The sequence below is a fragment of the Chrysochloris asiatica genome, unplaced genomic scaffold (genome assembly GCF_000296735.1).
Source record: "Chrysochloris asiatica unplaced genomic scaffold, ChrAsi1.0 scaffold00173, whole genome shotgun sequence".
Lineage (NCBI taxonomy): Eukaryota > Metazoa > Chordata > Mammalia > Afrosoricida > Chrysochloridae > Chrysochloris > Chrysochloris asiatica.
This window is the reverse complement of record NW_006408691.1, coordinates 2137651-2160979: the sequence shown is the minus strand read 5'-3', so window position 1 is coordinate 2160979 and position 23329 is coordinate 2137651. Positions and strand designations below refer to the sequence as shown.

Genomic DNA, 23329 nt, shown 5'->3' with positions numbered 1-23329 from the left:
AGGGATCAATCAGCGGAGTACGGCATGTTTGGTGAAGTAGAGGATCAGACAGGGTCGGGAGAGCCTCAGTGTGATGGGCTGGCACAAGAGCTACAACAGTGGACTCAGCGATGCCAGCTACAGTGAGGATGATGCAGGGCCGGGTAACGTTTCATTCAGCTGATCATGGGGCTGCCATCAACTTGTTGGCAACTAACCATGGGACAAAGAAAAGGTCCTGATCCTCCATCCACCATGGTGGTGCCATCCGGAGCAAAAGCAGCCTCCTCACAACATGAGGACCCAGAGACAGGGCAGCTGCCAGTCCCAATTGTGAGCTTCAAGTCATGTGAGATAACCGTTCAGCCATGTTTGGTGTATTTTTTAAAACACTTAAATCAAATGCAACCAAACTGAAGAACTCGTCTGACACCACCCAATACCCCATAGGCAGGCACACACCACCTCAACTGCACTGAGCCCCAAGTCTCAATTCCGGATAACCTGGACCAACAAAGGGCAGTGGAGAGACAGCCCAGGCGCTGCCTCAGACACAAGGGGTCTCTCAGACATTAGCTCTGGACCCTGGCTCCATTCACCTCCCTCACTGAGCTCTCCCCAGTTCTCTTTCCACACACTGCCTTTCTCTTCAGTTTTCTGAAAAGTCAACATCTCACTTCCAACAAGAAGCACTTTGGTTCCGTTCAGTCTCAGACTGTGGGTGAGGAAGCACCAGGGCTTGCAAGGCTGTGGGGAACTGTGACGCGGCACCCCACACCTCACTTCCGACACATCCTGGCCCACCTGTGCAACCCAAGAAAGCACCCGAAAGTCCCTGCTTCTGATGTGCTTTTGAGCCCATCTGTGGCCACAAAACGGATCACACCACAGCCCTTTCTTACATAGCTCCCCCTCCACTTGGCACCTGTGTGGACAAGAATCCCAGAGCGGGCGGCACCCCTGGCCATACCCAGAGCTTCTGGGACAGCGCTGACTCCAGCACTTCAAGGGCAAGTAGAGCCATGCAGACCCAATTCAGTAGGACCTATTAGCCAAAGCCAGCTGCCCTGACTGTTTACAGCCCCTCTAGGGTCCGTCAGCTGGTGGGCTGCATGGAGGCCGTGGTTCACCACCTGCACGTCGGCCTGGCCTGGCCCTGCTGGCAAAGGACTACCTTGGCTTTTGGAAAGAGACTGGAGACAGAGTGGCAGAAGTCATAAAGCTGCCCCACAGAGCACCAAGGAAGGTGCTCTCATCTGTCCACTTCAGGGGGAGTGCCAGGACCCACAGAGGTGAGGTCACAGACCAGGACAGGGGAGCCAGGCCCCAGGCCCAGCAAGGAGTCTAGTTTTCAGACTCCTCGCTGTCTCTGAAACTCCTATCAGCACAGAGGAAACGCCCATCTAGGGGAGCAGGGGAAAAGCCCTAGGTTCAAGCACTAGGAAACCACAGCGGGTGAAGCGCATGAGTGGCTTCAGAGATTTCCCAGAGACTTCTCTCTCAACATCCAAGCACAAAGAGCCACAGCCCACACTGTGGCCAGCCCAGCAGGTCAAAGGCTGACCCCAGAGTCCGCCAGTCATCCCCAGTGTAAGCCTTTAGAACCCTCCTCAGAGCTCACTCCCATAGGCAGACAGAGGGATGTGGTATTTGCAAGACAAAGAGCCAGGACCCTCCTTTCAAGAGCCACCTGGTGGGTCGCCCTGCCCCCAGACCCCACATTAATATTCAACAGCTTAAGACAAAGCCAGACAAAAGCAGTCACCTCGCCTGGCATCTACCCCTGGGGTCCAGAGGGGTGGCCAGGCTGGACTCAAACTATGATGGGAAACGCCCACGGTGGGCGGTCGCCTGGTCAGTGTATTGGCTCAGTCAGCTCAACCCCAGGGGCAGGCCCCTCAGTCCAGCAAAGGCGACCACCCAGGCCCACTGAGGCTCTAAGGAAAGACTGGGTGATCGCCCCCTGCAAAAGACCCCTCAAAGCTAGCCTACTGAAGTTTCAGAGCCATGGTTCTCTGCACATACGCCCAGGTTGGGCATCCAGCACACACTGTACAGCATGCCAGAAAGGAAAAGAGTCCACCTCCCTAAAATCAAGGAGCAGACAAGTGACCCAAACTGACCGTAACATCTCCTGAGAGGGGAGCATGTGTGTCTTGGCCTGGGGGAGCCGAGTGAACTGTATCTGAGAGAATCCTGGCCTGCTCTCTGGTGTACCTTACCAGCCCTGACCCCCCACATGTCCCCTACTTTCTAAGGGGCATCTCAGTAGAGACATCAGGGTCCCTCTGCCCTGAACCAGAGGTTCTGTCATCCTGGGCTCCAGCAGGGCTGTGCCAGGGCCCCTCTGCCCAGTGTCCACAGCAGAACAGCCAGCCTGCTGTAGGTCTGACGTTCAGCCCATGTGTTGTAGAGATGACAACGGAAAGATGGAGCAGTGTGTGGCCAAAAGTGTGCTTTAAGAACTTTCTCTAGAAACTGGCAGACCACAGATGATATATTCAAGGGCAGAGGAGCCAGCCCACTCTTGGGCCTGCCATCCTCTGTGGCCTTCCCCACCCCAGACCCAGACACACACTCACATACACACACACCATAGACCTGCACAAGAGGTAAGGGTGGACCCCACAGCCCACGCACTTCCCACCTCCTGCCCACTGTGACAGGGCACACTCCACAATGGAACCACAGCCCATCCAGGTCCACCTTCCACCCCAGGACCCTCTCCTGATGATGCGGCTCAACTCTTGGCCCCATGGTCCCTCCTGTCCATCATGATATTGGTCGCTGCAAGGACCAGGCGGCATCAAGAGGAGGAGACAGGAACACCCTGCCCAGCGGGAGGGCAAAAACACACATATGGCACACTCCTGGGACTAGAGCCTCCCTCAGAAAACAAAGCTCCAGCTCCCAAACCCCGCCCCACGGCTCACAAAAACTGAGGGCAACCTCCCTCCTAGTAACAGAGAGCAACCAATCAGGTATGTGAACAGTCGTTTACAATGACTGAAAACTATTGGAAATGATAAAACACCCAACGTGAGTGACTACAAAGCAAAACAAAATGCCAGGGAAACATGGCCATGTCTTCAGGTCATGAGGATGAAGGAACAGCTTCTTAGCAGTCTCTAGGTATGGGGACTGGGTCACCATTCACAGGAGGAATGTGGCAATGTGTAAAATCACAAGAAACACCCTTAAAAAGGAGGTAAGTTTAGGGATCTCAGTGTCTCCTCCTAAGCAAAGGGTCCAAAACCCTTTCGTAACCTACGGGACATATATCACCCACCAATATTTTTAATCTCTCAGGCTTCTTGGGAAACTGCTACCCCAGTTGTAATGTGTAACTATGTGAGTCTGAGAAAATGGGTCACATCCTGCTCATTCCTACCACCAGTCTACTTGAGACATATGCATCCCACATAACTGTATCCAAATCCACACTAACTCCAAAACAAAGTTTTCTCCTTGAAAACATGGTTATCAACAAAAACTTCAAAGCAAAAAATAACTTGGTCATAAAAGAGTTTAAGCACCAACCTGTTCACCCTACAGACTTAAAATACAAAAATATATACATTGTATGTGTACATGGAGTCCTAGTGTGACACTGTGGGTTACTTCGCTGGACTGCAAAAGTCAGTCTGAACCACAGATCAGTGGTTCAAGCTCACCAGCTGCTCTTTTAACCCTATACAGGGTCGCTATGGGGTGGAACCAACTCGATGGCACTTAACAACAACACGTGTGTGTTTGTGTATGTATGTGTGTGTATATATATATATATATATATATATATATATATATATATACACACATACACACACACTGTGTATTTATGCATAAGGACTTCTAGTGTGGCGCTGTGGATCAGCACTGGATTGCAAACCACAAGGTCTGCAGTTCAAACTAACCAACTGCTCCTTGGAAACCCGATATAGGGTCACTATGAGTCAGAACTGACTCCATAGCACTTCACAACAAGGAGTATATATACATACACACGTGTGTATGTACATGCATATGAATATACACGTGTGTACAGCTTTCTGTGTGTATATGTATGCATCCACATATGTATGTGTAAACTGAAGAGAACAGAACTCTTTGGGGAAGGCTTAGAAGGAAACACCACCTTCAGAAGTATATATACTTAAACGGATGATGTGTCGAGAAACAACAGCTTCACGTTTCGATATTTTTGTTTAATAGCAGTTTGTTATTTTATAGCCATAGTTTTTCACTTGGCGCATGCATGAACAAAAGGACCACCAGCAGGAAGAGGATGGTGCATGTCCCCTTGGATGCATCCCATCCTGCATGAGAAGCTCAGCCCATACCACACCACACACACACACACACACACACACACACACACACTCCACACGACATGCTTGCTCAAGGGTCAGGCAGGAGGAGACATTGGCACCACCATCCTCACCAAAGCAAAGCAGACTCATTGCTGTGGAGGTGGTTCCGACTCATAACAACCCAGTATAGGGTTTCCGAGGCTGAAAATCTTTATGGAAGCAAAAAGTCTCACCTTTCTCCCACAGAGGGGCTGGTAGGTTTGAAACTGCTGACCTTGTGGTTAGCAGTCCAGGGTTGGTACAACCACTGCAGAAAAGCCTGGTGTGATCAACACTGGTGCCCCAACAGGTTCACCCATGCTCCAGATCCACGCATCCACGTGCACCCAGAACGCCAGCCCCCAGCAGGAGACTGGGTGCACACTGTCCACAATGGGTGGCCTACAGCTTGGGCGGCGAGCATCCCGAAGCGCCGGAGGACCCCGCCTGACATAAGCCAGTTGCAGATAAGCATCACTTTAGGATTAGACTGGATTGTGAACCATAAGGCTGGCAGTTCAAACCCTCCAGCTGCTCCTCGGAAACCTTATACAGGGTCACCATAAGTCAGAATGGACTTAACGGTACTTAGCCAACCCACCCATGTGCTTCTGGCTGCCCAGCTGCTCACAGATGTAGAGATGAAGGCGGGGACGGGAAGCTGGTGTGTTGCATAGAAACTGTGAAGTCGCTTCCTATGTATATCCTTTGTGCTAACACCTCAGGCTCTAAGTGAATGCCATGTGGCCATCCCAAAGCACCCAGAGCCTAGGACGCCAGTATCCTAAAAGATGTTAGGTGGCACTGCAGGCATGACCCCCAGGCCACGTGTGCTTAAACCAAGGCATTTTCTAGTCAAACAAGACTTCATACTCTCCTTTTATACCCTGCTGTACTATTTGAACTTTTTAAAACCAACCATATGCTTTTGTTTCTTCTTAAAAAAAATTAAAATAACATCTCTGTAGAAAACACTGCGAACCTTAAGGTCAGCAGTTCGAAACTACCAGCCGCTCCGCGGGAGAAAGATGAGGCTTTCTACTCCTGTAAAGATTTACACCCTCGGAAACCCTGTTACAGGGTCGCTATGGGTCGGACCCGACTCGATGGCACTTAACAACAACAACAACATCATCATAAGCAAAAAAGGCAGCCTCTGAAGCGGCGTACCTTTTCCCTCAAGGTTCTTAGGGTTTGGCAACTGCAGGACCACACGAGAAGGCCCACACTGTGCACTTCTTACTGGACTTCACTGACAAGTATACACAATTTGCTTTTATGATTGTGTGTGCATAGGGGGAATGCTCACAACCTTGACAATGAGCCACTGTGTGGTCCTTATTACACCATGTGGTCAGCTTCGGGACAGGAAACTAGCCTTCTCCTTGGCAAGGTGAGGAGTCAGCAGCTTCTCCCTCCCACCACCTCACCCCACTGCCTCGCTCAGCAGAAGGCAATGCCACTGAGCCAGCATGCCTGTGGCCACGCGACACCACACACACCCCAAGACAGGCACACACACTCCGAGGACACACCTACCACACGCAATGCAGTGCCAGCACACAGACCGGCCTCAAGGACACACAACACCTCACACACTCCCAAACATGCACATGGAGGAAACAAAGACCATCTGCATGCTGAGCTAGCACACATGAACAACTTTCAGGCTACCCAACACATGTACTCCCAAACACACAAACACACACACACACAAACGGCACATACACTCAAATAGGCACACACAGGATATATCAACCACACGCAACCTTGCACCAGCACACACAGTGACCCCAAGGCCACATGATAGTAAACACACACGCAGATCAATGCACACAGAAGGCACAAGAACCACCAACTCAGCTGGTCCTGGATCCTGATGGGAGCAAAGCCATCACAGTAGAGCTCTTCTGAGATGATGGGGGTCTGACATCAAGGGATGCTTGTTGATTTTGTTAGGTGCCGTGCCGAGGCCTTTTCTGAAGTCCTTATCTGTTAGCCAGAAACACTAACTCACGTAAAGATAAGATGGATGATCCCAGGATTTACTTAAGGATCCCTTCATGGCGCAGTGATTAAGCACTCAGCTGCTGACCAAAAGGCTACAATTGAAAGCCCTCAGTCTCTCTGCGGGAGAAAGATGTGGCATCCCAAGACTTACAACCTGGGAATCCTATGGGGTAATTCTAGTCTGTCTTATAAGGAAGGGTGGCTATGAGTGGAAGTTGCCATGGGTTTTATCTTGGGGGGGATTGTTTTATTCCCCCCAGTTTAATATCCTTTCTTTATTACCTACATTCCCTGATTTACCTTCCCAATTTTAACATCTTACTGAATCCTATGACAGATGATTGATATTGGAGGGGTATGATCTAACAAAGTAGTATTAAAGCTCTGCGTGAAATATTGTGGTTTTAAGTGCTGTGGAGTCAGTTCTGACTCGTGGTGACCCTGTATCTAGTTTCCAAGGAGCTGCTAGGGGATTTGAACTGCTAACCTTGTGGTCAGAAGTCCAATGCTTATCCTACAATGCCACATCAGGACTGTCTGCATGAAATAAGCATCCACTAATGATACTTCTAGAGTTGGGGGAAAACACTACAACCCCTAACAAAACAGAAGAAAACGAAATCAGTGAAATGTGGGCAACTGAGGAAGCTGGAAGACAGACCCCTGGGGCGCATTAAACCAGCCTAACTGGGGGGCGCTGGACCACAAGGCTGGCAGTTCAAATCCACCAGTCACTCCTCGTAAACCCTATACAGGGTCGCTAGAGTCAGAACCAAGTTGGCAGCATTTTACAACAAAAACTGGGTGTAAGGCTGGCAATTTCTATACAAAAGCGCACTTTCAGAAATTCACAGGCATGCTTAAACCAGAGCCTCCTGGAGCCAGGAAGTGGAGCCCCACCGGAGAGCCCCATCCTGAGCTTATAATGATACTAACAGGAAAATCCATCTTCCTGGTCTCCAGGAGGATGCAAGGGGAAACCTGCCCCATGTAAGCACCTGCAAAACCACATGGAAATGGATGGAATGGTCCACAAGAGCGGAATTCTAGAATTTCCAAATGAAGAAGAGCAAGAGGCATCAATACAACCACTTTGCCAACTCAATGACTTTAAGGGGTTCACCTGAAGCTACTAGCATCAGAAAGAGAGATGGGGAGACAGACACAGAAAGACAGGGAAAGAGAGAGACAAGGGCTTTAGACCAGTTCTTCCCAGTTTAGTCAAGGCCAACAAAGAGAAACCAGAAAGGACCCGAATTTGTAAAATGTGGGTGAACTGGACTAGCAGCCAGAATGGGAAAAATTACAGGTCAATTCCCTGCTAGAAACTTAATTTCCCGCTTAGGAAACAGTGACAGCATGTGTGTTGCTTAGCAATCAACTCTCTTAAACAACAGAATGGGAAACCACTGTGCCCAGCTCAAACCTGGTGAACGATGCATTGCTGTGAACGTGTGTCATGCGCCACAGTCCTGCCAACGATCCAATCTTTTGCATCAGGCTCCTGAAAGGCCTCAACTATGCCTCTTTCCAGTCTCCCATTCCAAGGCTTCATAAATTTTCCTGTTCCATCATTCCACTTTATCCAATTTTATAAAAATTCAGATCTATTCTGATTTCACTTTGTTGACCAAGACTGAATCAGTTTGATCCAGGTCAAAGCCCTAACAGACAAGGAAAGAGAGAGAAAAACTGAGTAACAGGTGGTGTGGTGTGGCATGGCATGGCATGGCATGCATGGCATGGCACTTCTCCTTGGGAAAAACACCTCTAGGAAGCCATTTGAGGGGTGAGGGGAGGCAAATGAAGCCAAGCACCACTTTGATGGAACCTCTGGATCCACCAGCAATTTACAGGGGACATAACACCATGGGGCTGCTGACGCAGGGCCAGAACTGCAGGGCCCAGAAAAGGACACGCAGCCACCTGAACTCCCCAGCAAACGGGAGTTTGGGCAGAATCTGATGGTTAAAGTCTCAGAGACTGACTACTTAGCTCCTGAAATACACTATTTTTTTTTTTTTAATTATTTTACCTTTTCTTGTTTTGTTTTTTCTTTAATTAAGTCATCTGAGAGAATTGAAGATATAAACACTGATAGGACATTTAGTAGTATTGATTACCTATTGTTCATCTTTGTGGCAATATAATATGACTTAATGGCTTTTTGTTGTTGTTAAGTGCCGTCGAGTCGGTTCCGACTCATAGTGACCCTGTACAGGGTTTCCGAGGGTGTAAATCTTTACGGGAGTAGAAAGCCTCATCTTTCTCCCACAGAGCGGCTGGTAGTTTCGAACCGCCAACCTTAAGGTTCGCAGCCCAATCCGTAGGAGGCTCTTTATCTTCCTGAAATGCACACTTAATGACTTAATGCCCCCTCTGAAGTGACAGACTTCCAAGGGCCACATTGAGGACAAGACCAGGTGGCAGGGAGAAGCCAGGGTGGTGAGTGCAAGTGGAAATGAGGCTGGGGTGGTGGGAACGTGGCCAGAGTGGCAGATGCAGATGGGGCAGGTGCAGGCTGGCACGAGACCAGGCTGGTGTGTACAAACGAAGCTAGGGCAGCTGCCCACTCCTGGGACATCTACCTCTGCCCTCAGAACAGGTCTTTTTCACAAAACACATTGGGAAAAATGCTGGCAGGAAATGCCAACACAGGTGGTCACAGGGAAGTAGGCCCAGGTGCCACGAGATTCCCTAAAACCCAGGGTTGTCTGCATAACTGAACAGAAAAACAGGACCATCTGCCTTCCCTATCCTGGCAGTCAGCTCCCACCACCCCCCCAAACCTCCAGGCATGCAGGGTGGCTGTGAAGGGTTTACAGATCCTCTCCCCTGGGACCTCATATCCAAGCACCAAAGATGATGACTCTCCTGTCACCTGTACCAGCCTCAACCTGGCACCTGAGACATCTCAGAGTCTGGGAACAGTGTGGACCTCTGCCCTGTCACCTTGGGCACTGAGGCTCAAACGCCTGAGAAGGGAGTCATGTGCCCTAGAAGGACAAAAGGAGACTCCCAATGGCTGGTGGAAGATGGTAAAGGCCACCCTCACCTCACTCCCAACATTTTCATTAAAATAGCTGTGATATGGTCCAGACTTTTTTTTTTACCAGACGTAAAAAACATAGGAGCCCCACCCCAAAGTAAAGTCTCCGATGATCAGAGTAGCAAAGTACCTGGCTAAAGGGAGGAGGGGGTGCAAAGAGGCAAGCCTGTGAAGTCAGTGCTGGGGCAGGGGCCCCTTCCCATGCTGCTTCGCTTATCCTCTCTCTCACCTTAAAATCATCTGCTGTCTTACTGCTTTCCCACCTAGGCCTAAGTTGGTCTGTACACTACCATCTTAGTTACGACGCTGGATTCTCTAAAGACACAAAAACCAACGAAACATACAGAAATGGAAAGATTTATCTTAAGGAAACAGCTCACATGGTTGTAGAGGCTGACAAGTCCTAATTCTGTGGGTCTGCTGCCAGGCTGGTGGCTTCTCCTGGCTCACACAGCTCCAAGGGCTGATGGATCTCATTTCAGCAGGTTAAGAAGACAGCTGCTAGCTCCCGGCTATGGAAGCTGATGAGTCCCAAGAATCAGAGGAATCAGATGACAATGGACCAGATGCAGAATTAAGAGCAAGCTAAATGGAGTTCTGCTGTGGCACTGTGGGTTAATGTACTAGACTGCAAGGTCAGTTTGAACTGCAACATCAATAGTTCAAGTTCATCAGTCATTCCTCAGAAACCCCGATACAGGGTCACTATGAGTCAAAATCAACTCTAGTGAGCTTTGCCCGAAAGTACATTCATATAAATTGGATGCAGGCCACACTTCCTTACAACTGATTGGCTGACCACATCAAATCAAATCACTGTCACATGACTGCCAAACTACATTCCATGACTGTCAAATTTCTGAAAATCATGGTCCAGCCACTCTGACACACAAACTTAACTAACACAGTCCACCCCTTGTCAACATCTTATACACATTTTAAATTGTACACTTCTATCCTGCCTAGCGTAGTGGTTACGAATCGGGCTGCGAACCTTAAGGTCAGCGGTTCGAAACTACCAGCCGCTCCGCGGGAGAAAGATGAGGCTTTCTACTCCCGTAAAGATTTACACCCTCGGAAACCCTGTACAGGGTCGCTATGGGTCGGACCCGACTCGATGGCACTTAACAACAACAACAACAATCCTGCCTAACATGATACAATTAACGTGCCTACACTATAACCAAAAACATACTAACTAGCCCAGTTTTCACCCTGTATGAGGGGGAAAAGCAAAAATAATTAATTTACATATGTGTATGTGCATGTAGATGTGTGTGTATACATACGGGGAGTGCGGTAGCTCTGTACGATAAGCACTGGACTGCGAACCACAAGGTTGGCAGATTGAGCCTACGAGCTTCTAAGTAGGAAAAAGATGAGGTTTTCTGCTCCCGCCAAGATTTACAGCCTCAGAAACCCTCTACTGGGTAGCTCTGAATCCTGGCGTGGCACTGTAAGAGAAGCAATAGACTGCTAACTGAAAATTTGGCAGTTCAATCCCAACAGCTGTTCGTCCCTTGGCAACCCGATACAGTCGGAACCAACTCAATGACTTAACACCACACACACACAAACACACATACGAAGAGCTTCAAAATGTTCATGGAAGAATTTCATTACCTTTTAACTGTTTTCCACAAACTTTTTAAAGCCCCCTCATATATGTGTTTGTTTGTTGTTGTTAAGTGCCCTCGAGTTGGTTCCGACCCATAGTAACCCTGTATAGGGTTTCCAAGGCTGTAAATCTTTATGGGAGCAGAAAGCCTCATCTTTTTCTCCCACGGAGCAGCTGGTGGTTTCGAACTGCTTACCTTGAGGTTAGCAGCCCAATTCGTAACCACTACGCTACCAGAGCTCCTTTACAGACACATAAACACACATGTATAATAAAACAAGGACGAAATACTCACAAGTATAGCCCTCATTTCTGCAACTGGTCATGTGGTCACAACTGGCCTTCAGAATTACCTTCTTCTACCACCCTATTCCATAGTCCCCTTAGCCTCAGCAAGCATGTCAACTGATCATGCTTCTTTGCCTGGTGGAGTTACTCAAAGCTTCCGTCCTTAAGGGTCTGGGCCATTAGCAGTCATGTCAGAACTGGGCTGCCATAGTTTCCCTGGGCCTGCCCAAATCTCAGGAGTCTATGTGGGCGGGGCCTCAAGATAGCTTCACGTTCTGGTGGCATGCCAACTTGCCAGGTCCTGGGCCCAGCATCAAAGAAGACCCAGGGTGTAAGAGTCTGTCACCAAGATGTCCCAGAGAAGGCAGTCTAGCCCTTTATTGAGAAACAGCTAAAATCACCAAAGAAATATTTTAATGAGAAAATAAAACCTATCTCCTTAGAGACATTAACTTCAGTGAAGTAATTAAATGAGGGAGGGGTGAACTAAGCAACCCCATCAGCAGCACTTAGCAGCGACATATAAATTAAAGCCAATACCCCTCAAAATGGAAGAGGATTCCAGCAAGGGGCCAACTGTAAATGCATTCGCCACCCAGTGTGCAGACCAGAACATCATGGCAGGCAGGGGGTGACGGGGGCCAGGCCTAGTGAGCAGAAAGGGCTCTGGGAGCAAAGACAGTCTCGGGCCCCAGCACCGTGGAACATGCATGCGTTCTGAGGGTCAGGACATGCCCCTCGAACAAGGGGCTGCTTGTGACTCCAAGGTCAGGAGCAGTCCACAGGGGCATAGACACCCAGTCTAGTACCACAGGCCCCTCACTACAAGGTTCTCCTTCGGAGGCCTGTCAGCTTATCCCACTGAATTGACAAGTGCCTGCAGTCTGGTTAATGCTTTCCTTTTACGGTCCACTCAGTCCTTCCAGGTCCTCTCTTCCCTGTGTGGCCTGGGCCCTCACCAGGCTCTGGTCTCCACCAGTGGGTGGGCACAACGTCCCAGGACTGGACACTGTGACCACTGGTCCTTAGAGGCCAAACCCAGTCTGGACTTCCAGACTTCCATCCTGGTTCTGACACCTAGATGGGCTGGAGGAAGGTTCCCAGTAGCACAGCCATGCAGGTCCCGCCTGGCCTCACTCTGGGAACGCTGGAAGGCGCAGCAGCGAGAGGCAGTCACAAGGTCTCTCGCGTTTTCACAGTGTAAAGAGCCTCCTGAGTGGAGACAAGATGCACCAGGGTCAGGCTAGCAGGCGACACTCACTGCAGACAAGGATGTTAAAAAAAAAAAAAAAAAAAAATCACAGTTTTGATAGTTCTGCAAAAAAAAACTTAGCAAATTTACAACAAAACTGTCAAGTAATTAAGGCAAGGCACTTCACACATGAACTTAAACTGCTAATTAAAATCCCCTCGCTTAATTGACTACATTTGCATATCATTCAACTTGGGAGCATCTTTTTTTTTTCCATGGTTTGGGCAACACAGTTCTGAAACCAGGAAGTAGGGAAAGCGGCAGGCAAATATGGTGAAGGAACCAGACCTGGTCAGAAAGCTCGAGGAAGGCCGGTCAAGGCAGCCCCCTCCTATGAACCAATGACATTTCTCCCTGTGCCTTTAAGACTTTGTCCACCACAGAAAGAGGGACAGGTCCACGTGAGGAGGTTGAGACTTGACCAGGAGGTCCCTGGGAGGCCCCCCCACGCAACGTCCCTCCCCACAGGGGCCAGCTTTCCTGGCAGCTCTCTCCCTGCCCCAGGCTGGTACCTCACCAACGTGTCCCCCAACTCCTCTGCCTCAACCTCCCAGAGGCAGGAGCCTGGCAGACTCTGGATGCGCCCTTACACAATCACTTCTTGAGCTCCTGCTAGTCCACATGGACACATGACCATGGCATGGCCAGGCCCACCTGAGACACTGACAGGGACATGTTAGGTGAGTGTGGCACCCTGACCCTCCTTGCTGATGACCTCAACCGAACATATGAGCCACTCACAAGCTGCCTCAGCCTCAGAAGGGACAGTGCATCTCGGGGCACTACCACCAGGTAGGTAGGTCCAAGGGGTGGGCTAGGAAATGTACCAGCACCACAAAAACTGAACTACAGGGGCTCCAGGCTGGGATGTTTCAGGGCATCAGAGTCCAAGGCCAGCACATGGGGCACCTAGAGAACTACAGTTGCCAGAAGTGGGGTGTCAGGGCTGGGCGGTAGGAGCTGCAGGCCAACAGGGGGCTGGAGACCCCTGAGGAGGCCTGAGGAGCCACCTTCCAAGGAAATTGAAATGTCATCCTCCTGGCGTCCATGGAGTCGGGGACTCAAGCATAGTCACTGTTGGTTTTACGAATAAAGCCAAGAGCTCTCCAGGGACATTAAAAGTGTGACGGTGAGAAGACTGCAGCCACAGATGAGTGAGGTAGAGGACGGTGCCATTGTCATGGCCACTTAGCAGCCCGCATTTCCGCCAGGCCAGTCTAAGGCAATGACAGTGAACATGTAAGGCCAACCCTGGGTGAGAGACAGTGCACCACACAAGAGGCACAGGGCCGTGCAGGGTGGCTGGGAGGTCCCATGCAGTGAAAGGTCCTGGCAGGTGGGAACGAGTCTGGGCTTGGCTCCCATAGGTCGTTTGTGTCAGGCATTGCTGGCTCTGACAGTGAGGCTCCTTCCTGGTCCACAGTGTATAAGGCAGGATGCAACTCCAGATCCCCAGTCCCAACTCCCTGGGAGAACGCTTCCTTCCCAAAACTGTTCTTGCCTCTGAAAGTAGCTCCCAGAATGCACTAGGGCAGCAGGGGAGACCCGGGGGGCCCCTACCCCACAGAACTGGCAGGGAAGAGCACCAGCTCAACCTCCAGTGCTCTGAATACAGCCCACTGCTCCTACGAGGACACAGTTTACCCCATAGCGTGGGTTACAGCTGGCCCTCCAGAAAGTTGTAGAAATGATGGCAGTCCCCGCCTCACACACTCCCCAATGTCCCAGACTCCTGCTACCTACCATCAGGAGGGATTAAACCCTAGCCAAGGAGACACCACTGTTCATGTGCCACCGCACCACAGGGCTCGAGCACCGAGCACACGCCCAAAGTCCCAGAGTAGGATGGTCCCAGGCCCCAACCCATCCTGTATCCAGCCACCTTGAGTTACAAAGACTTCACCTGTCTCCACCATTCTGATACTCTCAGAACATGGTCTTGGGGTCCCTACCTGGGGCCCCCAAGTGCCAGCCACTCTTTAGCTCCAACGAGACAGCAGGACTCCCACCCCAACAAGAAGTGATCCTCTGTGAGTAACCAGACCAGGCACAGTGTTAGCACAACCGATGAATGCCTCCCTGAGGGTTGAGGGCTGAGGGCTGGGAGAACCAGAAGGGGAGCAGTCTCCAGCCAAGCCCGAAGCTGGACCCCCATAAACTGTTTTCTTCAGAGCACAGAAGAGCGCCAGAGATGACAGGTACACAGGCAATACCTCTACCCCGCCTCTGAAAAGGCTTTTCAAACCCCTCTCTCACCTATCAAGAACTGCTAGCACACAATGGAATACTACTCAGTCCTAAAGAGAAAGGAAATCCTGACAAGACAACAGCATGCGACACAAAATACTTGCTGTTGTAAAAGGACAAATGTTGTACAATCTCACTTAAATGAAACAAGCACATACACAGAAGCCAAATATTATTAGCGGTTAGCTGGGGGGAGAAGGAGTCCTGGAGATGCAGTGGTTAAAGAGCTTGGCTGTTAACCAAAAAGTCAGAGGTTTGAATCAGCTGCTCTATGTAAGACCAACGTAGCAGTCTGCGCTTCAGTAAAGTCGGATGGCAATGGGGTTTTTTACGGGGCGGACGGTAGCGGGGAACAGGGGAGCTTCTGCTAAGGGGGCATCAAGTTTATGTTCGTGGTGGTGGAGTGATGCAGAAAAGGATAGTGTGATCAGCTGCACAACTTAAATGTAACGGATGTTACAAAAGTGTACCTATGCATTCATGGCTGAAACGATGTATATTTTATTGTGTGTATTTTTGCCACAATAAAGTTTCATGAAAGCCAACATGAGAAAGAATCTTTTTAAAAAATACAGCTAAGTCTTGGGAGAGTGGTTCCACAGGACAAGCACTGGACTACAAACCACAAAGTTGGAAGCTATCAGCCACTCTGTTGGGTGAAACAAGAGGCTTTCTGATTCCAAAAAGCCTCAGAAACCTTACACAGGGTGGACACAAGTCGGAACGGACTGTGCGACAACAACAATAACAGTAAGTCTGGACAAAGGAGGACTCCAAATGGCCAGCAGGTCATTCATGAGTGGTGGCATAGTGGTCACAAGTCGGGATGCTAACCTCGAGGTCAGCGGTTCCACTGGAGAAAGATGAGGCGTTCTGCTCCCATAAAGATTTACAGCCTCGGAAACCCTATGCAAGGTTGCTATGAGTCGGAACCGACTCCACAGCACACCACCACCACCACCATGCTCAGGGTCCAGGAACTGGTGGCCTCAGGTGGCCAGACCCAGCTGCTTGACTCCTGGCCACCCTCGCGGGGCTCCCAGGAGGAGCAGCGCCCAGCAGGCCATGCCAGGTTTTCTAAGTGATGGTCTGTGCCTAGAAGTCATGGGTCAACAGAATTCTTTCCATCTTTGTGAGTCAAAACACAGATCAGAGTAGACAAAAAGGCCAAATACCAAGACAAGCCCGGGCTATTCCCAGCCTGGCGCTGCTTCCCACTGTGACGCTCCGATGCTCGTCTGTCCCCTCCCCATTCCCAGCTAACACAAGCAGGAGGACCATTCATGGGAATCAGAACCTCTAGCTGAGGCCCGAGCAGCACTCAAGACACATTCCTGTGAGCAGGAAAAGGAGCCAACGTACATCCACACCTCCTGAGGGACTGGAACTCTCGGAGTCCCCCCACCACCAGATTTCACTATTTTCACCCCCAGCTGCATTTAAATCCCACACAACTCCTGGCCCTTTAGGTGTGTAGTACTCCTAGAGCTGGAGCACCCCAGGGTGCCAGCCCCCAGCTTTCAGGTCTGGAACCAGCGCCCTGCCCACCCCAAGGTTATACACACTCAAGGGAAGAGCACCCCACCCGACACAATGCAACATTCGTTCGGGCTACCATACTGCTCCAGCAAACTTGTTCTAGAACCATCTCTTCCACTCACAGAAACGCCATATTCAAGACTATCACGTGCCCAATCCCCAGAAGGTGCTATGTACTTTACAACCTGAACTGCCAACAAAGTGTCTGGAGCTGCACCTGGCTGTCAGAGGAATCCTGTCAGGTCAGGTGACACATCACACACAGGTGGTGAGGGGTGGCCAACGCTGGCAGGACCCCAGGTACCACACACCCAGCCTCCACTACCAGAGATGCTGATGGAGACATCCATCACTCCCCCCTTTTTTCCGCCCCCCCCCCAAGTCATACTGCCCGGAAATGACCTCCTCTCTTCACTCTCCCCCACCCCCCATCACACCTCCCGGAAATGACCTGTCTCTTCACCTCCTTTCTCTGATACACCCAAAAACATTCTGAGTCAACCAATGAAGTCAAGAGCCAAGACATAAAAAACAGCAACGTCGCCAAATCGTTTTCCAATCCCATGATCTCATTTGACCCGAACAATTCATCCAAATAGATCCTCATTCCTGCTCCCAGGCAGCCAGTAGGAGTTGGGAAGGGAAGAGCCCTCAATGAGAAGTCAGGGCTTTCTTCTCCTCTTTCAGCTCTCACAAACCTTGGCGGGGGGAGGGGAGGGTCTGGCTCTCTATTTTGACTCAAAACAAAGAAACTTTTAAAAACCATTTCAGTTGAAACTTGCATAATTCTTTCAGTGGAGAAATCCTCCCTAAACTTTCGCAATCCTTAGAAAGAGACACATTATTACTGCTTGTGTAACAGTCCCCAGGCCACAGAGAGGCCGCGCGACACCCAGCCTCGGACACCTCCTGCCAGACAGTAGGGCACAGGGGCCCCGACCCACTTCCTCCTCCTCCTCCTCCTGTCTGCCTGCCTGCCTGCCGCCCAGATGCTGGATGGGAACTCTTAAGGGAACAGGGTTGCGGGGCAGTGCGGAGCAGATCTGATGGGGCTGCCCCCACGCCAGCTCCAGGCAGAGCTAGCCGAGCCCACACTTCCTCACGCCAATATCCTGTCTGCCCTTGCTCAACGCTGCAGACAGACATGACACAGACGGGCGGGGGAGGTGGGAAACCAAGGCGCTTCGAGTCAATGGCCTGATTCTTCAGCAATCCAGACTGACCAGGAGCTCTCAGGGGCAGCAGGGGACAGAAGTGCTGCCCCTGGGCAAGGTGCCAGCACAAGACTGACCAGGAGCTCTCAGGGGCAGCAGGGGACAGAAGTGCTGCCCCTGGGCAAGGTGCCAGCACAAGAAGGAATGCAAGGAGGACAGGGGCCTGGCCCACAAACCCAAGAGGGATCTTAGAAGCTCGTAGGACAACCAAGAGATGTACAGTCATGTGTCTGGGCAGTGCCAGAGAGAGATCAGTTGTTGTTAAGTGCTGTCGAGTCAGTTCCAACTCATAGCAAGCCTATATAGGGTTTCCAAGAAGCCGCTGGTCAGTTTGAACTACCAACCCTGTAGTTCGTAATCCAGTGGTGAGCCTACAGTGCCCCACACCAGGAGGGGAGAGAGAGAGACATCTAAATATGGCTTTATTCACTGAAGAGACATATAGAAGTGAGCTGGCCAGGCCAAGAAGATGCTCAAACAGGTACCACGGGGCAGGCACCGATGTGAGCACTGTGGGGCAGCCTTCACCATCATTCACATACCCAGGAGTCGTCTCAGGGCACATGCAAGCTGCCACTTTCCCTGTTAAAGGAGACCAGCCAGCTTCCATTCTGTGGCCCCTCACATTTGTGACCTTCAGTCAGACCCGCAGGCCCCACCTTTCTGCCAAACCTCAGAGCACCACCCAACAGGGCACCCATGCCATCCTTTATCCACATCTCCGGAGCTGCGGGGCTCACTGTTCAACCCCATGTAGAGCCAACACACTGTTCTATGAAGGTGGTGCGGAACCAGCTACATCGTGTTCAGCTGTACATGGGGTCCCCATCAAATCAATGGTAACTAACAAGAGAAGGCAAAGCAGACAGTGCAACAGACATGCCTCTAGTTACCCCACATCTGACATCACAGGCAAACCCCTCACCAGAACATTCTGGGAGCAGTATGGCAGACAACAGCAGCCATTCCCGTCAATCCTTTCAATAGGGATTTTTGCTTAAAATGTCAAAACGCAGCATACTCAGAGAGGGGGCCATGAGCCCAGGCCCCTCATTTCCCAGAAGGGCCCTCAAGATTTGGTTCTCATCCCAGGTCCCCTTACTCTGAAGAAGGGGTGCCAAGAAAGGCGTCCCCAGTGACCCGGTACACACCGTGTCATTAGAAATTCCAAGAGACCCTGCCAGAGCCACTCTCACTGACCAACACCTTCTGACCTACACATGCAACTTTTTATGTGAAGGACTCCCCTCAACCGTTAGCCCCAAGAACCCCAGCATCTGAAGTGCTTCTGTACAATAAACTAAAATGGCCAGGATTCCTATCTGGGAATTTAGACAGTGGAAAAAATGCTTCAAAGAGCAAGCAGCAGGCCCCATTTTAGGTCCCCGTGAGGGCCCAAGCCACCTTGTCAGTGGCTGAAGGGGAAGCAGCTGGCTGCCCAGCGAGCAGTCCTGGGTGACAGGGAGCCGAGTACCAGGCGGCGGGCCAAGTCGGCAGCAGGAATTTCACTGTTGGGGTAAAGCTGTCTCCCTTCTGACTGACAGCAATCCATGCCACTCAAAATTGAGTCCAATTTAGCTTGCAACAGACCCAAGAGAAAGGGGCTGAGCCAAAGGGACAGAAGAAAATGGATGGGGTGGGGAGGACACGGAAGCTCCCAGCTCTCTGTCCCCTGCTTCCAGCAGCAAAATGACATGCCCATGGCCCCCTGTGCTAACACATAGTCACACAAGATAAACAAAAAAGCACCAACAGCACCCACTTGCTATGTTCCCCCATCCTACACAGGAGGAAAGCAGGGCCCAGAGAAGTTAAGCAACTTGCTCAAGGATACAAGGCCACTCAGGATGAGAGACTGAGTGATTCTGAAGTCGGTGTGCTCCCGACAGGACACTCACCAACAGCCAAGACTCTCCCCAGTCCCCAGGCCTTACAGGGCCCCAGCAAGCTGCACATCTAGCCCTAGCACCAAGGGCGGCAAGCACATCCTCCTCTCCCCCAGGCTCTTTATGACATTAAAGGTGTCACCAAGGAAGAAGCTAACTCAGTCACCTCATCACAGCACTGCTGACAGACTGGGGACCTGGATACCTTCCACCACCGGGGTTTCCGGAGCACTGCCTGGCACCCTGGCCCGTGCCCAGCTCCATGCTGGGGCAACCACAGGAACCACGACTCTACCACTGGCTGGACCAACAGCAAAGCCGGATGAACAGATTCGGTTGGCTGCTCAGAGAGACCAGGGAAGTCACCCACCTCCCTCCCTACCGACTGGTGACTGGGCAGGGCTGCCAAGCTCTGGGCCTGGATGAAGAGAAGTCAGAGAGGACGTGGGGCTAGGCCCACAGTGAGGCCCACAGCACCACCAGCCCACTTGGAGTCTCCCAGAAGCTGGAGGCGCTGCCAGGAACAGCACCCCAACAAGAATGAACTATAACGCATTCTTTGTTCCCTCCGGTCCTCCTCGAAGGATCAAAAATATTAAAATAAGTGACAGAGGAAGCCAGACAATCCAGACACACTCTGCAAATAGACTGCAAACGAGACAAGGGGGAGGAGCAATTCGAAGCAGAGCGGTACTCCAGGGTGGACCCAGAAAGGGGCCCCACAGGGCCTTCCAGAGAAAGTGGACTCTGGGTAACTGGGTCTGCACCCCACCCTGCAAACCAGGCCTCCTTCCTAGGTGGTCCCAGAATTGTCAACAGACAAGACTGTGGTCGCTTTGGGAAGCTGCAGAGGACCACATACTGCAGAGCTCCAAGTACAAGATCCCAGGGTAAGGGAGTAAAGCACCGTGGAGTCATGAAGACAGGCAGTACCTCCAAGCCCCAAGGCAGCAGGGCCCAGGGGTCAAGAGGATGGCTGAGAAGGAGGCATGTACTGGGGTCAGACAAAATCACGGTCCTGGGCCGAGGTCACACCTGCTACCCATGACTTGGAGGTCCCAACTCCTTACAACACAGACCAATGCCTAAGTTACCACTCGGAAATGTGTGTTTTTCTTCAGGAAGTGTGATTTCCGCGCAGCTTGGAAGAGAGACTAGAAAAAGGAGACAGACTAGCTCTGAGGTAGTTGCTGAAAGGAAGGGCTTGAACACGCATGCATGACCCGGCACCTCATTGCTGTGACCACCAATAGGCCGGGCCCTGTGGTTGGGAGGCCAGGCCTTCCCACGTCCAGAACCAGGGCCCATTGCAGTGGTGGGAGGCCACAGGGCGCCTCGGCCCAGGAATGCAACTGTGACAGAGGCCCAGAGCACAGCCCAGGAAACGGAAAGACCACAAACACCCTCAGCCTGGAGTCTGACAAACAGACACACCCTGCCAGACACGATCCTCCCCTCCCACTCTGGAGATAAGTGGTCTAAAAATTACCCAGCAGCACGCGCCCCCACTGCGGGAGACCAGAACACACCACAATCAGTGACACACCTGGCTGCCTCAGAGACCACATTGGCCACAGGAAAAGCCCCCAGGTCACCGGGGCAACCATCACACCCACCCAAAGGGAGGAAACCGACCACCTGCTCAGCAATATCTGTAGCCCTGATGGCCACCCCCTCCTCAAGATGCCATTGGGACCCTGCCACCTCCATGCTGCCCTGACTGATGGCAGAAATTCCACCAAAAAAACACACACTCTCACACATGCATGTACACGTGCATGTGAACGCAAATGTGTGTGCATGCATACACACTCATACTCAGGCACTGCAACCTCCTCCAGGCAGAGGCAACAGCCTCACCCCCCACGGCCCCCCTCCTTCCCTCGGCTCTGACACTCCACTGGAGGGGCGCCCAGAGCAAAGCGGGCTGGAGCATCTATTCACAGATTCAGAAAAAAAGTTTGATGCAATAGCTGAATTAATTAGGCTTCCCAAGAATAGCTGAGCCTGAACAGTGTTCTGTGTGTGCAATTTAACAAGCCTGGATTTTGAAGAGGAAAGTTGCACGTGCTGAAAGAGGGGTGAATGAGGAGCCCTGAAGACCCCAAGGATCAGGCCTGGGCCCCCCAGGAGTGGCAACCAGATCTCATGCCCCACCCCACCCTAGGCTGAAGGGGGAGGAGGGTGGAGGGGCAGTGGCTCTGCATCCTTAGCATTTCAGAAAGAAAAAAGAAAGAACTGAGTGGAATGCGTCCAAAACAAATCAAGGATGCATTTGCAAGACTCTAGACACAGAGCTGGGCGCCCCAGGCAGCCGCTGGTGGTGCCCACGACTAGGCCCTGAGCCAGGGGCTGAGGCTCTCAGCCTGCAGGGGGCTCGGGGTGTGCATTGGCAACCCAAAGAGACCAAGGCACAAGCCTGGAGTCACCAAGTCTCGGCTGCCTGCCACAGGGCCAAACACCTGGCTTTATTTTTGTGTGTGTTTCCCAAGATTCCAAAAGAGAGACTCTGATGATCAACTGAATCCCCAGCTGAGGCACTGACTGTTGAGGACAGAGGTTGAGCGTCCCTAGGGTGGCCTGACAAGGCCTTCGTCCCCACCCTGACACCCTAACCTAACTCCCCACCCACCAGCATCCCTTTCAGGCTTGTGGATGCCTCACAGGCCAAAGGCTGCCTCCAGCTTCAACCACTCTCCCTATAGAGGTCACAATGAAACTCAGGTGGACTCTCTGGCAACTGGCTCTGCTGCCACATGGCCCCCATGCTGACATTTCCCCCTTCGTTTAATTAAAACCAAATCAACTTTAAGCCTCAGGAAATGGTGGGCATGCCTTGATCCCAGGCCACACAGAGGCCCCTGCCCAGCCCCCACAGACAAAGACCCAGCACTCACCCGAGGCACCCGTCGCTTGTACTTGTTGCCGTAGTCGAACTTCTCCTTGACATCGTCCAGGCAGCGGCCCAGGCGCGCCTGCTCCTCCTTGCCCGTGTAGTCCTGGCTCAGCAGGATGTAGGCCCGCCAGTTAGCCGAGTCGAAGCCCCAGTGGCAAGTCCGGTTCTCCAGCGCTTTGTGCGAGTGCACCACGAACTTGTGCGGCGGATACATGAGGCGGCAGTCGAGGCACTGGATGCAGGCGGCACTCGGGCTGCTGTAAAGCTCAGGCACCAGCAGCCCCTTGCACTTGCCGAAGCACTCGTGGTACACCCTGAAGCTGCGCTCGCTGAGCTCCAGGCCCAGCGCTAAAGCGCCGGTGCCCGGCAGCTCCTTCTTGCAGGGTGGTGGGAAGGCGCCGCCGTAGAGCAGCGCGTTGCACAGGCGCTCGGCGTCAGTCTTAGTGATGAGCCCGCAGGAGGGCGCCGAGAAGGGCAAGATGCCCATGACTTTGAGGATCTCCAGCTGGTCGGCCGTGCAGCGTGAGCAGTAGATGTGCAGCTCGTCGCACACCGAGTTGATCTGCTGCAGCGAGAAGTCCCGCAGCACCGAATTGAGGATCTGTGGCAGGCACAGACGCTTCTCGCCGCCCACCACGAAGCACGAGATGGTCTCGCCCTCTAGCACGGTCTCGCAGCGCTCCGTGGAGCGATCCGACGGCATAAAGAAAGGACCGGGCAGCACGGGAGGTGGTGGCTGGATGGCTGGCAGGTGCAGCACGGGCGGCGGCTCGGCAGCCGCCTGCACCGCCGCCTGCACCGCGGCCGCGCCCGCCTCCTTAGCGCTCTCCTTCTTGTACACCTCCTGCGCCCAGCGCGCCGAGAAGGCTGCCGGGCCGCCCAGCGAGCTCATGGAGCTCAAGTGGAACTGCTCCAGCGTCTTCTGCAACCCGGGGTGCGGCTGGAAGCCCCCGCGGCTGCCCGCCGCCGCCTCCATGGTGCGCTCTGGCTCGCCGGGCCGCT

The 23329-nt window shown here is 52.1% G+C and overlaps 1 protein-coding gene across 1 annotated transcript in view; it reads right to left on the bottom strand.

Moving 5' to 3' along the window:
* SKI (v-ski avian sarcoma viral oncogene homolog) overlaps window positions 1-23323 on the bottom strand; it is a 77100-nt gene extending 53777 nt beyond the window's left edge. The window contains exon 1 of the mRNA XM_006871729.1: window positions 22329-23323. Within this exon, the coding sequence (XP_006871791.1) occupies window positions 22329-23303 (975 nt within the window). The 5' untranslated portion in view covers window positions 23304-23323. The remainder of the gene's footprint in view (window positions 1-22328) is intronic.
* Between the last annotated feature and the right edge of the window lie 6 nt (window positions 23324-23329).